Source organism: Ptychodera flava, chromosome 11, assembly GCF_041260155.1.
Source record: "Ptychodera flava strain L36383 chromosome 11, AS_Pfla_20210202, whole genome shotgun sequence".
Classification (NCBI taxonomy): Eukaryota; Metazoa; Hemichordata; class Enteropneusta; family Ptychoderidae; genus Ptychodera; species Ptychodera flava.
In genome coordinates, this window is record NC_091938.1 from 28,589,287 (window position 1) to 28,607,905 (window position 18,619).

The 18,619-nt window shown below is 36.7% G+C and overlaps 1 protein-coding gene across 5 annotated transcripts in view; it reads right to left on the reverse strand.

The window, feature by feature from the left end:
• Positions 1 to 268: 268 nt before the first annotated feature.
• The window catches only part of LOC139144010 (growth arrest-specific protein 6-like), a 29,954-nt gene continuing 11,603 nt past the window's right edge, over positions 269 to 18,619 (reverse strand). For 2 of the 5 annotated variants that reach the window (XM_070714651.1, XM_070714649.1), the window contains exons 2-9: positions 9,348 to 9,440; positions 8,777 to 8,905; positions 8,298 to 8,398; positions 6,568 to 6,663; positions 3,612 to 3,740; positions 3,006 to 3,128; positions 2,513 to 2,629; positions 269 to 1,924 (exon numbers count right to left, since the gene is read on the reverse strand). In XM_070714651.1, coding sequence (XP_070570752.1) covers positions 1,908 to 1,924; positions 2,513 to 2,629; positions 3,006 to 3,128; positions 3,612 to 3,740; positions 6,568 to 6,663; positions 8,298 to 8,398; positions 8,777 to 8,905; positions 9,348 to 9,427 — 792 coding nt within the window. In that variant the 5' untranslated portion in view covers positions 9,428 to 9,440 and the 3' untranslated portion in view covers positions 269 to 1,907. Of the gene's footprint in view, positions 1,925 to 2,512; positions 2,630 to 3,005; positions 3,129 to 3,611; positions 3,741 to 6,567; positions 6,664 to 8,297; positions 8,399 to 8,776; positions 8,906 to 9,347; positions 9,614 to 12,294; positions 12,478 to 18,619 lie in introns of those variants that run through there. The other 3 variants (XM_070714650.1, XM_070714652.1, XM_070714653.1) reach the window with 3 other exon arrangements.

Genomic DNA, 18,619 nt, shown 5'->3' on the forward strand with positions numbered 1-18,619 from the left:
TTCCGGCAATATTAAAATACAGTATTCTTATTTGTGGCATTGTGATTTAATGAAAATCTGTAATATTATGTTTTAGATGCCTTTTTATCCCCTGCAAACGCTGTAAACCCGGGCCATGGCCCAACATCACTGATAGCGATGCGGTTCCTCTGGCCAGCTAATAATAGACAGTAATTATAAATGGCTTTAACTTGCTCATCGATACATCTAAAATTTATGTTTTTGATATTAAGCTCTCATACATTTTTAATTGGCAATGAACTAACCATTAACAACATATATGCCTTTATTGTTGAAAGTGAAAATAAGACAATACGTATTACACAATGAACACTGCTCGATGCCAACCCTATGATAACAGATTTTTTACATTCTACAATTTGGATCCATGTCAATACTAGACTACATAAATGCAAAGTGAGAAATATATCCACGAATCGGTTATAGTTTTTAAATTGTTGAATGTTGTGTGAATTAATATTAAAAATGCAAAACCTACAGTGGCTTTAACATATGGTTGAAGTTAGTAATGTCGCTATCGTACGTCAGCCCGATATTGTTGAAATGAACGTGGCTGTAGAAAAGAGCTTGGCAAAAAATTTAACTCCCAGTGAACGTGACTCTTCAATTTTAGAAATGAGATGGCACATTTTGACAAAGGTCAACTTTAGCGATGTTTGGAGTTTTAAATATTAAAGCAACGTGTTTGTAGTTTAAATATGACTTTCATAAACGAAATGAGAGCCACGTTTTTTTTAAAAGATAGCATATCATCAATAGCGGCGTATATAATAATGGTTTACATGTTTTGCTTTAGGGTTTCTTAACAGATGCACTCTGGGCCGAAAAACGCGTCCGAGAACTTATTTACTTTGCCAGTAGATAAAAAGAATGACTTCGAAAGAGTTGTGTGTAAGGTTCGTTTAACAAACTGTTGACTTTAAAAGCAAAGTAGCGATAACTTAATAATTTTCGTCTAATCAATTCAAAACGTTGGGCGAAATCCAATGACGTACGTAAGCTAACATTTCTATATAACGCACTTAGTGTTATTCCGCTTCTAAAATGCAGAATGACGCCATCACATATCGTTTTCATAGATTTCTGTCGTTCGGGAGGAGCATAACCATTGACATAGTTTTAAAATAATATACCAGTACATAAAGAAGTTATAAGTCAGTGAGCGACATCATTGAACCTCTCAGGCACTTTGGAATGCTCATGTGTACATCCTAGCAAATTAAAGCCCCTGAAAATATTTATATTTGTCGTTTCATTTCAACACACAATAATTAGAAGGGATGGCCATAAACACATAATTAGAAGTAGTCAATACAAAGAACAAAATTGAGGCAATCAAACAGATTGCTTCATTTTACAAATTTTCACGACATTACATGATTGGTTCAATAGTGACAACATCCTTCTATTCAGTTAATGTTATTTATGCAAGCAGTCAATGAAAGTAAAAACGAAAGACAGAGTAAATGAATGTCATGCCCTAATTACATTACATGCCTTTGGGTTTCACTTTCTGTGATCCTTCAATAGTGGAGATATACATCTATATAGTAAACGTAACATCAGATACACATGGAAATACGTCTCGTTTCTAATAATTACTAAAATCTAAAATCATATTATCATACATGTCTCGTTCTGTGGGTTAGACGGATATTTAGAAATTTCACACTTTATGATCAAATAATTACATAAATGATACTGCTATTTTGTTGTAAATTCGTTTGTGACGATAAAAATCTATTCATACTATGCCGCTAATAATCAAAGGAAAAATAATTATAAAAAGACTCTTGCAATTTTTTTTTCAAGTCTGTGTTGGTGTCCCACTTTCTGTCTGCCTTTCTTGATCTTCACGCGTAAAACTAAGTTGAGGGCCGTGAGCCTTATATGTTGTTTCGTACTACAGAAATTGAAAAAAACACATACAAATTATATCAATCAACGCTGTACATTGTTTGCTTCTGATTCCACGACCATATTTTGTGAGAAATCGCTATTTTTTCAATTTCATCAGACATATAAATTTATTATCTTATAGTTACAACTAACGTCACCTACACGACGGTGTACCTTGTGGCATCAACTATCTAGCAAATCTCTCAATATTCTATCTCTTCCTTGCAAAATATTGTATGAAAATATTGTTGTCAGCAAAAGCTTTCTTACTCATTATCTCAAAATCTCTCGTCTACGAAGTTGAAGGTTTATCAAGCTTTAAATCAAATAAAAATATTTACTATTAGCGATTTCCAACATCAATTCCTAGAGCTAAGATAACATCACATGGGTGTGTTACGGTAGCTTTTACTCTATTCTTCAGTTACTACCAATCCACCATGACAATACGTTCCAGAGAACGACAGATAGCAGTCTTGACCACATATTCATCATAAGACATACATAAGAGCGAATCACTTTGATGCTACAAGGGATAGGACTCTGTGAAAATCCTTATGGATTATTGCAATATGCAATCCAATACACCTACCGGCACATGACTGTCCGTCTTCAGTCAGGTATTCACCAATGTCACAGTAGCAGATAGCTCTTCCAGGAACGTTGACACAGAAACGTTCACAATGTCTGTTCTGACAATGGTCGATCACTGCGAGTTGCATGATATTATTGATATTATTAACGTTGAACTTCATCACTTTATATCAGAACAAATATTAGTCGTGAAGGCTCAGTTTGCATGTACATGTAACGTCTACAATATCATAGGCATGTCTTTCCCTAAAATAGCAATACTGGTATCATATTTTCCAATGACAGCAAATGATTTTAAAATCTCTCTTTTCTCTGATCAAATGACAGAGCAGAAAATTTTTGGTGAAATAAACATCCTCTGTTTGATATTCTAATTTTTGTCAAGACTGTTTTAGTCACAGGTTTTACAAACACACCGAGCAACAAAACTTTCGAAACGTTTCCTAAAACTGCAGTGTAAAGCGTTCAAATATTGAAATTGTGGAACTCACGACTGCAAGATTTCCCGTCATCCCCGAGTGTATAACCTTGCCTGCAACTGCAAGAGTAGCTACCGACACTGTTTTCGCAGAGTTGATGACAGCCACTGGTCGACTCCTCGCATTCATTGACATCTAGAGATAACAAAAGACTCACGATATTACCTTATGCGGAAGAATGAGTCATATCAATACCATGGGACAGCGGGTCCAGTTTTTTTTTTAACAAAGTCGCAAAGGCGGGTGCTTGCTACAACAGTGCTTTGCCCCTTTCTGTGTTGTATTTACTGGGAAAAACGTGAGCAAAAACTTAAACGTGTTCGTTATTTTCAATAACTGCTTATCTGTCTTGTTATGCGCATCAAATTTCGAATTATGAGTTAAGGTGAGGGTCATAAATTGAAAATCTCTAAAAGGAGGAGGATTATCATTTTAATTGAATCTTATTTCACATTACAGATTTCCCTACTTTTTCCTCAACCCCACCCTTGTAACAACTGAAACATCTCTAATTTAAAATGGTAGATTCCTTTAATGAAAATCTGCGCAATTCCGGTGTGGATGAATCTAAACTATTTGATTTCCTTCAACGTCAGTGTGAGTATATTGATATCATACCAACACATGAGCGACCATTACTGGCTAACTGATGACCGGTTGGACAGGTGCAATGAAAGTGGTCTCCAGAAGTGACGCAGGTGTAAGAACATCCACCGTTGTAACGATCACAGCCACTTGGTGTAATAACTAAAATAGGAAAGAAGCACAATTTGTACAATTTGTACTGAATACTTCAGCTGCGTGGACTTCGCAACACTCCGTGGACCCTATGTGCATATTCAGACGTCTTTCGTTGGCGTACCGATTTGTACAAACAGCAAGTCAAAGCAAATTAAAAGACAGAAATTTTGGTTCTCTGATCTTTATATACTTTTCTGATCTTATCCAACATTCAATGTTTTTCCCATATTGTTAACACAGGAGTTGCGGCAACTTTAAAGTTGTACCGTAAGTTAAATTAATTTGTTTCGCTGGTTAAAAATTTGCACGGTGCCTCTCTTTTTATTATGAGAAAGAGAATGGTTTAAAGTTTCCTTGAAGAACAACTGTTTAAGTTTTTCTCACTTTTGAGGCGAAAATTACCTCAAAGCAATTGGATACTTAAAAATTGTCGCCGACACATCTATTTTCCAACACTGCTTTGCATTCCTCGATAAATGTCAAGTATTTGAAGTTTGTTCTGCCCATTCGTTACGCATACTAGCAAAGCACTAAAGTTTGTATTATTGACCTCTCAAGTCCGAAACTCAATATGAGATGGCTGATGGTCCAAAGTGATCCGCAAAGGTGAGGTTCGAGTACGAGTCAAGTACAAATATTACCTTTCTGTATCTTTCCGTTCTGTTTTGTTTTGTTTTCCAAACAAGTCTTGGAATTTCTAGCCTGGAATTTCAATTTGCTTTGGTGATAAGAAAAAAACGTTTGAGCCTAATGCAAGCTGCATCATTACAAACCTGTCTTTTGATAGATTTTGCAATAATTTAACCCAACTTGACGTTCACAACTCTCACTTACGGAAGACCATTACCAAGCAGTGCACTGATTGGTATTAATGCAGTGTAGTATTACATTTAGCAACATTATGAATATCCAGGCCAACTGTTTCTTGCACAACAGACTGTGTGGTGGTTTTCACTGAGTCGCCGTGCAATAATACAGCAACCATCATCACAGCAGCCATATCCGTACGTAAATATCCAACGCTACGTATACTCTAAAAAGATGCCCCTAGGTTTTCTCTGTTACCTGACCGCTATCGCCGCACTTTCTATCCGCGCACTTAGCTATGAAAACGCAGCTGCCAGTGGACGAGCGCAAAGTTGGCGTCATCCTCATCCTCTTCCTCAAGTAACTTTCTCGCTGACGCTGAAAATGACGCTTCTCGACTCCCAGCTTCAGCTTCAGCGTCATATCCGAAGAATGCCTAAGTGACGCTACCCGATGACTGATAAATGATAAAGTTCGCCCACAACTTAAACAGCTACATTCTTTCATAATCTTCCTTTGAATCGTAAAACTGGTTCGCACGTAATATTTTATCATAAACGCGAAAACTCGTGTAGTTTATGCACCGGCAAATGTCAGGTCTAAAGGATGATATCGCGAAACAGCGCAAAATAGCGAAATTAAGAGACTGAAAATAGAGAAGTTAAAATAAAATACGATGTCAATAACCAACATCAACTTACAATATTAGTAGATTGATTTGAATGCCATCTTGAACAGAGCACATTGACACCCATGAACTTACGCTAAACAATCATCCGTATCCTAATAGAGTCATCCTGAGGCTCATCCTCAGCTTGAAGGATCGGGTGAAAATGATTCCGAGAATAACCTTATAGCGTCAGCTTCACCGGCGTCAGATCCGACTGTTACAAACTGTATCCGATGGAATGAAACGCGAGTAAAGAAATGCACTCCAAATTTTATATCACTTTCAATATTAATAATAACACTGTACCTTTGTAATATATAAGTTTAATACCTTCTTGTCTTATTGTCCGTTTGCCACAACGTCCTTACAACAACATTCTTTGCCATCGAATGCCACATGTTTGTTGTTGTTCCTTGAAATCTAAATTACGTCGACGATTCAGGTCAAACGTCATAGTTATTCATATACATTATTCCATCATGAACGTTTTCATTTCTCTTGAATTGTTGCCAATTATATACATGATTTCAGACTTTCTTTCCGCGTGAGTTACTAGTCAAGACACCAAAACACTGCTACGGATCATGGATTGACAATTACGAACACTGCCGAAAATGAGTCTGTATGGGATACTGTACTGATAAAATATTTTTTTCAAAACAGTTTTTACTACTCGAAAGAAAATTATAAAAAGATCTAGTTTTTTTTAAGTTTTTGACCAATGTTGTCATTTATTTCTCACCCGGCAGAGTCACATCGGCATTCATCGGATATGAGGCTTAAATTGACCTGAGTAGCGTCATTTTCGGTGTCAGTTACAAAGGTCACGTGAGTCTGAGGATAAGGACGAAGATGAAGCCAACTTTACGTTCCGTTGTGGAGAGGTATAATGGACGGCAACTCCACACATCGTTCATATCTTGATTGTTTACGTTAAGTTTTGTAAGTGTATTTACTTTTCGCTGTTTTGCATACGGAGCTGATGAGGCAAGGTGCAGCACAGCAGTAATCAGCCAGCCTATGTAGTCTGTACTCCAGAGTGGAGAGACTGCATATAACACTGCGATCATTTAACGCTCGGCTCCATCTCGCCTTACTGCTATGCTGACTATGGCACAGTGAACTCATTGGGTAAATTGATGCAAAATCTATAAAAATAGAGGGTTTGTTATGATTGCAGTTGGCGTTATTTTCATAGCCAGAAGTGTTTTATTGATCACGCAGATTGGGTGAAATTCCAAGCTACATGTATTTTAAAATTCAATATATGCTTATTTATGGCGTATGTCGATGACAACAGTCAGACAGTTCGCAATTGAATGTTAAGTTTCCAAATAAAACGTCATGAATACTTACCTGCTTCACACTTCCTACCCGTGAAGTTTGGTGGACACTGGCAACTATTTGGGGCTACACAAGAACCGCCGTTCTCACAGCGCGGATTACAGATCGCTTTTGGCAAAAAATAAATATTTACATTCTAAAGCTTATTATAAATAATATACGAAAGCTTCATATCAAAGTAATGTGTATTTTTCCGTCTATGTATGTATGTACGTATGTATGTATGTATGTATGTATGTATGTATGTATGTATGTATGTATGTATGTATGTATGTATGTATGCATGCATGCATGCATGCATGCATGCATGCATGCATGCATGCATGTATGTATGTATGTATGTATGTATGTATGTATGTATGTATGTATGTATGTATGTATGAATGTATGTATGTATGTATGTATGTATGTATGTATGTATGTATGTATGTTTATACTATGTATGTTTATACTATGTATGTTTATACTATGTATGTATGTATGTGTGTAGGTGTGTATGTGTGTGTATGTATGTACGTACGTACTTATATATGTATGTATGTATGTATGTATGTATGTATGTATGTATGTATGTATGTATGTATGTATGTATGTATGTATGTATGTATGTATGTATGTATGTATGTATGTATGTATGTATGTATGTATGTATGTATGTATGTATGTATGTATGTATGTATGTATGTATGTATGTATGTATGTATTTATGCATGTATTTATGTGTGTATGTATGTATGTTTGTTATGTATATATGTATATCAGTCTTCCGTTTGCCTGTTTTCATGTATATACATCAGCAGTTGAACAATACAGCTATGTACAGAGACAAACGGTATTCCTCGCGTAACTCGACTGACACCGATGGTAATTATTTGTATCACATAATATGAATATTCTGATCAACTTAAGGACGAGAAAACACATTTGAGGTTGCGTAATTCAATTGTACAGAATAAAACATGTCTCGTTTTCGGCGAATCAAACCTGTTAAAGCATATTTGACTTAACCGCAACGTTGAGACTCTCATCGGATCTTTCTTTTTCAAGGAAGCAAATGATGCCCTTTCAGTAAAGTAAAGTCTTAAAACAATACTAGATCTTTGACGCGAAGAACATTCTTATGTAATTCCTTGTTTAATCAAAATATATGAAAAACTGTCGCCACTGAATAAACTCAATTTTTCTCAAATCAAGATACTACCCAAAATGTAGGCCTTGAAGCTTTTTAACGTTTTTTGTTAATCGAAAGCGTTCGAAGGATTCTTAAATATCGTGTGAGAGTAAAATCCGAACATAACATCACCAACCATCACACATGTTGTTTGTGCAAAGCACAGTCCTGTTTTCAGGAAGTTCACGGGTTACAAGTAAAGAAAGTAACACACAGGGCCGTCAAACAAAACTTCTCGAAAGTGAAAATGGCTGTCCGTGAGCGGTTTGTCTCTTGGTTGTTATTATAAGAAGGCAGGAAAATTATTTTTTTTTATTTAGTGAGCAACTTCTAGAAAATCCTAGACACAGTCCCTGCACAGACTTTGGCCTAGAACCCATACGGTATCCAGTCACCTAGCACAGAAGACAAAGACAGAACTCCACTCTTAAAAAGAGTGGTTGAGGCAGTTTGTCATATTAGTAGACATTTCATATTCTGTCGACATAACTCTTGATCATGCAAACATCATGAAGTCCATTAAGAGATTGAAATGCGCCTCGCTTTTAGAATGACTATTTCATCAACTTACGTGTTCGGCACCGACCACCTTGCATATTCTGCCACCCTGAGCAACACTCCTGTATTGGTACAGTTTTGTAGGTTGTTATGTATGCGGTGCGGTACTTGGCCCTGGAAATAAATTTTATCAGCGAGAAAGTGAAATTATTCTTTAAAGATTTTGCAAAAAGACAAAATGTAAGGTGGTTGAATGAAAAACAATGTTCATACTAAAATGTAAATTAACTCGGTCAAATGTTCATGAGGTAAAAAAGACGAGTCTACCCTTTCCACTGACGAACGCAAGTAGCACTGAAATTGTTAGAAGTCAAAATTCCCTTTCCCTCCCCCCCCAAAAAAAAGAAACAAACGATTGAACGATTGCTACAGTAAACCATTAAACAAGGATCTAAGCTTGCACAGGCAGCGTCAGACAATCTTCCATCCTGAGACAGTTATGATCAAATGGGATTCCAAGAAATTTGAATAGAAACTTTGTTGAGGTCATACCTGTAGGTGGTACAGCGCCCCCATCCCCAGAAACCACAGCCTCGTTGGTATTTGTCACTTGTCTGAGTCGACCTGGTACCGTGATCGGACCCCCTCGAGTACCGAGTACACACATGTGTCTGCGAATTCCTTGAAGAAGAAAGTTATTATGTCAAATTCACTCTAACTCAAAGCCATTGAAAGAAAACATATCGGTACATGACTGTGGAACAATACTTTAACAATTTTATTAAATTACTGTGTTTTCTGAACAACGATATCAACTGACACGTAGATATGATATTACAGTCATTTATCTTCCAAAACTAAAACAATCTAGATAATCTACGTACTCTTGTCGTTTGATACGCGACACTACTTTTTATCTTTCAATATCCTACAAGCCACTGTTCCTCTGTTTATCTTAACATAATTAAGTGATATTTTACACGAGATATACTTCTGATAGACGGAAGTTGAACGATTTTACTCATCAGTAGGATTGAAAATAATGTGACATGTTCAGGAACGTTCATTTGGCGTTACGTTGATCGGTAATCCGGTATAAAACACGACTAAAGATATTACTCACGAATACGCCCCTCCATTGAACTCCATTATCAGGACTAACATCAGGGGCAGTACGCCTCGTACATACTTCATGTTGTACATTTAGTTAGTCCACCTTGAATCAAGAAAGATTTCCGTTTATAGGCTTGTGCTTTCAAACACTATATATCCAGTAATTGCGTTATTTTCTAAGATATTGTTGTCAGTTTAGATCGATAAAATCTTTTGTTTCGGTATTCGACGCCACCTGTGTACTTCAAACACTCAGCAGAATTCAGAGTGCCACCGCTATCAGATTGAAAATAGAGGATAGTTAGAGGTAGTTGCATAGTGCTTTGTCTTCGTGGTCTGACAAATTAAGGGAAAAATACATGCAAAGGTTCAAAATAATTATTTTTAGCAAAGAGTTGATATATATGACGAAAGCATCGGCGAATATGATATTTCAATTCAATTTGAACTGTAGGTTTAAGAGATGGTCATTACCAAGTGAATTTTGTTTACATAAATTGCTCATGTCACTCGTTCAGACACGTTAGCTATGTCTTTCTGCTGGCGCAATGATTACATCTCGTGCAAACATTCATCTTGGGAATGACAAAAAAACTGATCAGTTTTGTTTGGGTGTGTAGCCTACATAATTGATACTTATTTGCATAATTATGTGTTCACAAATCATGTATTCTCATAATCACGGTATCATATACTATGAATCTGCTGATGTATGTTAATACGTGGACAATATGACAGATTTCAAGGTCATATGAAATTTTATGACAATAACACTACTCATCTGCATTAACTTGGGAGTGGAGATTTAGCCGACTGGTTCTGTCTCTGGCCTCTCAGCTAGGCGACTGATGCCGTATGTTGTGGGTTCGAATCCGATTGAAAACTATCCGTATTGACTCTACTAAAGCTACTATGATATTACATCAATGAAAGTAATTTTGCATTTTAGGTCAGCTTATTACTTACTTTACACATTTAATGAACTTTACAAATTAAAGATATATATCTAAATAGACCAGGTCTAAGTTTTCAATGTCCATTGAAGATACCATGATACAGCAATAGTGACAGTCGTTTAGAATTTTAACATCTGGCGATGACTAATTTGCAACTTTAACGCACTTTAGTAATAGACATATATATTGATATTCTGTACCAAAATTGATGAAATGTGCTATGTCAATCAAAGATACCATTATATATATATATATATATATATATATATATATATATATATATATATATATATATATATATATATAATTTCTTGAAATCGTTTACAAGTAAGTTAATCACTCATTTGGACATTTAATATCCGCAAACTAATTACGGACATAAGACAGGAGGGACTGGACCAAAGTTGTTGTTTATCATACTTGATGAGAATGGCGAATTTGCATGTAAGACTTTAAGGACTTCACGGTAGACAATAAACTGGCTAATAAAGTGACAATGCTAAGATTATATGAAATCAATGAAGAAATTACACACACACAAACATACAAACAAATAAACAGACAAATGTATTAACACATGCACATATATAAATGTATATGTATATATATATATATATATATATATATATATATATATATATATATTATAAATTTATGTATACGCATGTGTTTTGTATGTTTGTATGTTTGTTATTAATTCAACGTTCTATGATATTGTATGTGTGTTTGTTTGTTTGTTTATCCATTTCTTTATGATTGCCTTTGTGTTTGTTTTATTTATGTATCTGCTTGTTTGTTTGTTTGTTTTTCATGGCTCCCCTGTGGCTTGGCATTGAAATATTGCTATTTCACTTCTCATCCCATCATAACGACAATGGTGTACCTGACTTGATATTCCTCTGAAAAATATCCATTTAGGTTTCTATTTTAAGATCCAAGTCAAAATTTGTCCAGAGATGCGTAAACTGCTCCAGCATTTTCATCTAGTTTCGGAATTCGAAATGAAAGACCTCTTGCACGGTAGTCACGATGAAATAAAAGACATGAACATTAGCACTATGCAAGAAACAAAGTGATCCACAGACACTGGACTACTCAAACAGCAGCATGCATTGAGAAGTGTCTTAGTCACTTTATGGGCATTACACATATCTATTTATACAGCATGACGTCATTATTGTCAACCAGGCGAAGTTAATATTATGCATGCATGACTCAATATTTACAGAAAGTAACAGAACATCAAGTTTGTGTCTTGAAACGTCACAGAGCCTGGTGATGAGCATAGAGCAAACTGACGGGCAGTGTTCGCTTTATTTAAAATGAAAGTAATCTGTGACTGTTCACTTTGCAAAACTCCAAGTGTTTCCATTCCCACCTTCTTGTCGTACATATATTCTGTCCTACCTAAACTTTTTTTCTTCACAAGAAAAGACTTTCCAGAACAAGGGCTACGCTTGAAAAGGCATCAGCTCAGATATTGAAACAAATCTATATACTGTTAGCAAGTGAAAGACACTATTCATTCTTTGGGGTTTTTTGGCACCAACTTATGTATAATCCTCAAGAGTTCATAGAACCACCGAACAAAATGAAACTTGAATGTAAAGTGAAAGAGCACATCGTTTCTACTAAGTATTGTAGGCTTGAACTATGTGAGTTCATTCGGAAGAGTTAATACAATAAATAATTTAAAGTTGTTGTTATTCTCTGTTGAGTGTGCAGTTGTAGTAGAAAATAGCCGCGCATTTTATTTCTCTATTGGAAACGATTGACGATGACAGACGGAGAACCTATACTGACAGTGAATTACATGCTAAGCCTTTGAAAGTATTACTACGTACACACCTTGCTAACAAGCATATTACTTGTCCTATAGTAACGCTGATGAAAAGGTGATATAAAAAAACGGAGACGGGGTTAGCAAAAGACACAAAACTCAGTAATACATTGAAAATCAACTTTTAAACTCGAAGTTAATTTGCTTATCTGAGCTCTTACCCGGAATGCGTTGACTTTCTCCTGAAAGGTAAATATTACTTCTACTGGAGAGAGATTTGTTTCCAGAGTTTCGTCAATGTATCGTCAAATGAGAAGTCCGTGAGCCGATAATTTGGTGAAATGAAGCACATGAAATTTGAGGGTCCCTGCACAATCTCTGACAAAGTATGCAAAATAGCCAAGGAGTCAACAAATTTATATGCAGACAAGTAGAGTCATGTGGCTTGCCAATCTCAATTTATTTTCGGCAGGAAATTTTCCGGGATCATGCCCTATGGCATAAAAGACGCTTGAATGCTCAAAAGAAATTAACCAAGCGCAGCATTTAAAAGCGATATGACTTAGCAGGGAATAATAGGACAGAAATAAGACAACGTTGTTGTATTACGATTATGAGATCGAGAAACTTTCTGTTCTGAAAAACATTGTGAACGAATAATCACAAAGGCGGAAAAAATTATGTTGTTCCGGTTCACTACCCTGTAACTCGAATCAATGTCACTGTTAGAATGGTCCATTCCAACTTTTCCCCACACAAAAACTGAACAGGTGGGACCGGTCACACCTCTCTTAATCCTATTGTTCTCAATGTTTATCTCGTCAATATATCTATCGTATGCTTTTAGCACCTTTTCCCATGTTCTTGAATCTTGTTGGTCAAAATTGGCTGTTCTGGCCCTCTTGATCACCCTTATTAAATGATTGAGTAGTGGAAAGCAACATTGCAGTGTACTTCAGAAAAAGAAAGACATTTAAGTTGAAAAGATCAGGTTAAGCTACTCTCGGTGTTTTCCGGTAACCATGGGCTACTGTCTACGTAGTCAAGGCGCACTATAGGTACGATCCTGCGTGGAGCTCTGTGTACATTCACTACGTTACCCTACACCACAATGAAGGGAAACATGGTGGACGAACACAAAACACCGTACACAGACTTAGGTGGCCTTAAAGTTTACAAGGACCAAAGACTATATGTACAATAAACAAGGGCCTCGGCTGCTTCTCTGGTGTCTACACGCGCGCTAGTCTATTCAGCCTGCATGGCAGGGCCATGTATAATATGGCTATGGAGTATATTTAGTCCTAGCCGAGCACCCTTGATTCATACCGGCCGCGGGGTTTATAGCTGGCCATCGCCCATTGGTTGATACTATGTATTACAGAAAATTAAATACTAAAAGTAACCACTGTGGTGTTATTTTTCGGTCACGTTTACGTTAGTCCATGGACGTAGTTCTCTTCTACTTCTATGTTCCGTCGCTCGCAACGATTATGGAGCCAGTAGCGGAGCTCGTACTTCCATGCTATGCGGCAATTTTTTGTGTAATTGGTCCTTAGCCGACATGCTCACTATGTTTCGACTGTCTTTACAAACGGCTTTTCTAGGTCAGCATAGTTTTCACGGTTTGATGAATGTTAGTGTTAACGTTTGTTGTATTTGAAGGGAAATTTGTGAAATCAGCAGATTTGTTTTGCTTTATTCGAAACCGTAACTGTCCTACAAAGAGTCACGCGTGACAAAGCGTAGTCTTAATTCACTGCCTATGTGTGGGATTTGTCATAATAATGTGACAGCCATTCCCAAGATATACAAAGCATATAAATGTGTGCGTAAACAAGAAAAGTAAACTCATGAATTTTAATGCACGAGGTGGGTATGGCCTATTTGGGCCGTATTGGCCATACCCACCACGTCTAAATCTGTGTGTGGAAAGCTATCCTGTCGATGAACTTCCGTGGACTTAAACGACAATTCTCCTTACTGTTTAAAATTTCTCTCTACTGTTTAAAATTTCTCTACTGTAATTTGTGAAATTTCTCTTTCCTGTTTGAATTTCTCTTTACTGTTTAAAATTTCTTTATACTGTTTAAAATTTCTCAACTGTTTGACATTTTTATCTATAATAACTGTTTAAAATTTCTTTACTGTTTGAAATTTCTCTCTACTGTTTAAAATTTCTCTACCGTTTGAAATTTCTCCCTGCTGTTTAAAAATTCTCTACAGTTTGAAATTTCTCTCTACTGTTTGAAATTTTGCTCTACTGTTAAAGATTCTATACTGTTTACAATTTCATTTTTATTATGACATGGGCAAGGTTGAAAACTATCTCTCAGCAGCTAAAATTGAGATGGCAGAAATTCTGTTTGAAACGCATGTCAGAAAAAGCATGACTCGAGCAAAAAAAATAATCTGTACAAATTAAAAAAAATACAATAAAGCCCTTCGGAGGCATATCAATTGTTAATACAATAGATTGCATTAAAGAAGTAATAAACAGCTGCAAATTGCAAATTATTTGTGACTGTGAAACAACATAGGGCAACCTAATCGCACGGTGGACTTAGTTTTTAGTTTACGAAATCATTAAAACATGTGCGACGATAAAATCATTAACGAGGCGACTTTCAGCTTCCTCAATCCTAAAACCAAACATATAAGCACACCAGAATAGTATCTCCTACCAAAATTACACAAAACTCCCTCGGAAGAAACATTGTTTGTCGGACGCCCTATTACTTTTGGCTGCTCCTGCTCTACATCCATATCTCGGAGTTTCTAGACTATTTGATAAAACCAATCGTCCAACGGCAACCAGCATGCGTCAAGGATACGCTAAAATCAATAAAAACCCCAGAAAACTCTAATCTGCTAACACTAGACGTGGTATCTGTGTACACAAATATGCCGTAAAATGAAGCCATAAACGTAGTCACCATAGCGCTGGAAGCTGAAATTGTACCAGACAACATATACGACATCAACAAGGTACATTAAAACCTTACTGTCACTTATTTTGAATTATATTATAGCTTCGTCAATACTAGTGAACTTTGTGACGTCATATCCCAACATTATTACTGATAATGTATTCCATTATTCAGCATTGCGACCCCAAAGCCAGCATAACAATACAATTTTTTTTTTTGAAAACGAATAAAGGACTACGCATTTAAAAGGAGGGAAAGTATGGGATAAAACATGCAATACACAAAACGATAAATCTTGATCAACATTGATAATAATGTTTTAATTTGCGATTTACCAATTTATTTTTAGTTCTCCCGCATGCACTCGTTGTATGCTGTCTGGCTCGCGCACAGCATGCAGTCCCCGTCCAATACGCTGCAGAGTGCAGTACTACTACTACGTTCTTTACAACAGCAGCATGCGTTGAGAAGTGCCTTAGTCACTTTATGGGCATTACATATAACTATTTATACAGTATGACGTCACTATTGTCAGCCAGGCAAAGTTAATATTATGCATGCATGACTCAACACTTACAGAAAGTAACAAAAAATCAAGTTTGTGTCTTTAAACGTCACAGAGCCTGGTGATGAGCATAGAGCAACCTGACTGGCATCCTTCGCTTTATTTTAAAAGAAATCATTCTGTGACTGTTTACTTTGCATAACTCCAAGTGTTTCCATTCCCACCTTCTTGCTGTACATATATTCTGTCCAACCTAAACTTTTCTTCTTCACAAGAAAAGACTTTCCAGAACAAGGGCTACGCTTGAAATAGTATCAGCTCAGATGTGTAAACATATCTGTATACTGTTGACCACCGAAAACACTATTCATTCGGTGGGGGTTTCTTTCGCACCAACTTATGTATAATCCTCAAGACTTCATAGAACCACCTAAAGAAACTTGAATGTAAAGTGATGAGCACATCGTTTCTACTAGTTATTGCAGGCTTGTACTAAATGACTTCTTTCGGGAGAGTTAAAACAATAAATTATTTCCTGTTAAGTGTGCAGCTGTAGTAGAAAATAGCCGTGCATTAATTTTAATTCTCTGTTGGAAACGATTGACGATGACAGACGGAGAACTTATACTGATGTCATAATCTTCCAGATTGGCGTACAGAATAGTAAAATGTCACGCTCACAATACATTAGCGTTCTTGGTCGCGAGTGACGTTTCTTTGTTTGGACTCTAACAATGCTGGCGCCACGAAATACCAGCACAGTATCGACAACATGACATCGCTCATTTACACATTTGAAAGAATTATCCTGTAACTTATATTTTCCATGATGGTATTCTGCGTACTACCCCTATGTTCTATTGTATTTCAACCAATCGTAATCTTGAGCCGTTGTTATCATTTTAATTTATTCATGGCGTGGGTTTGAAACAAAAGAATTGTAGCAAGCCACGCACGGGCAAGTGATAATTTCTACTTTTGTAATCTTCTCTAATGTCGGTAAATCATAGTATTGTCTTATTATATTGTTTATGGCGTCGGCATCCGACATAGCCAAGATACTGTATAAATAAACACACTAACTGAGAGGAAAAACTGGAACTCAAGGACCGACAACCACGGTCACTCTCTTGTGGAGTGACCGAGACAGGACATTCACTCAGAAACTACAACTTTGGACCACAATCACTCTCTCTAGTGGAGTGACCGAAACCAGGAACTATGACCAATTAAGACTCATGTATCAGCGGCTGGGGGCCTGTAGGCCCAGTTATGGTTCCGTATTCAATAAATAAGTTTCAGTTATACATCAGCACTAGTCGTCAGATCCAGCTTCTTCCCCCCCTTTATATTATGACATGGTAGAGATACCAAACCCGGTGCGAAGACTGACTTTGGGTCCTTAGTCACCTCTCGTCGCCAAGCGAGAAGCTCTACGATTAATTCCCCGAAGCACGAAAGTCACCAATGCCAGGTGCCGAACACTTTGCCGACGAGCGAGTTCCCCGTGTGAGTAAATCCTCCACGATCCGCTCTCAAGAAACTATCAACTTGAAGATTCACATCGAGCAATTCCCCGATGAAAGACATCTTGAAGACGAGGAATCCACTCTTCCAGTGACGAGGAAACGGGCCACCCATAATCAACGATGAACGTCCATGCAGTAATTCTATGACGCGATCAGTATGTTTGAAATTTAGAATAGGTTTGTTTAAATGATTGTATTTTCGATTTATAGGAAAAACAAGGACATGCACTCTGATTTCTTTTTTTATTTCAAAAGGCTCGTTAATCGCATACCTACGACAAAACAATACATAGAATCTTCGAGCCTATACACACGTGGGATGGAATACTTAAATACTATAACGCAAATACAAGCGGGTTGGGAAAGAAGGACATTTTTGAGTATGATTTTTGGCTTTCAATTTTTAGATTATATTGCCATTTCGAAACCTGCGTTTGTATGCAATCCCTGTGAGAAAATTTTCAAACGACGAGATCGCTGAATAGAATTTGATACTGAAAGGAAATTAACCAAACTCGGTAACTCTACAAACCAAACAGTTTTGACAGAACAACGACCAATTGAAACGAACTATACAAGCGCCAGAAAAAGAAACTGAACTCAAGATACCTCAAGAAGTTAAAGATTAACTTACGGACAAAAACGTAAAGACATTTTCTTGGTGCGCTAAGAACAATTGACCATGAGAAGAAAGTGACTGACTAAAGATTTGTTATAATTGTAACTTTTCTGAAGTGTTTTTATCAGCTGTTGAGTGACACATTGACATTTGCTGTGATTTTATCGTGTGAGATCTCGTAGTGTGCGGGGTAACGGCCGGCTCCATCATACTACCTGATGTCACACCCTCAGAAGCGAAATTCTGTGTTTCACGATTCAGTATGATATCGCATTCGGAATGTTATATATATTATGTTGTATTGTACACTTTAATTTTTTAATTACCGTTGTGTATTTTTTTACGTTGCCTCTCATCATCAACTCATGCCTTTAGTTATGCAAATTTCCCTTTGTATGAAATTCAATTGTTTTACTTTCGTTGAATGCCCAAATCTGAAAACGTCCATTTTTTGCTTCTCTCAAAACTTTAACGGTGTTTAGTCCAACAAAATATCATTTCATTTCTCTCACTTTAAATCACAAGTTTCCGTACGAATGAGGATCTATTTGAAAGCCATTTTTTCAAAGATTTTTGGAACACTAATGCTTGGTCTCTATTTCCGTTTAACGCTAAGACAGCGTGTTTTTCTTGTAAGTAAGATTTACGAACAGGCTTTATTTATTATAATACTGACGGCAAACCAAGAGATGGTCACAAGAAGACGTACAAAGTCCGCCATCCAAATGCCTACACGCTCTTTACTATTATTCTTCGAGGCCAAACGAGCCCAATTATCACCCGCCAAAGACGCGAGGATTATTTTTAAGGTTAATAGCGATCATGCACTTAATGATCATAAATCACACGTGTTTCAGACTTTCTTTTAAAGTAATGTACTTTGTCATATTCTCAACTCAGAGGGAACGGACGTATTATTTTGAAAATGAGGTCATTTTCTATTTCGAAATAGGCCCATGTCAT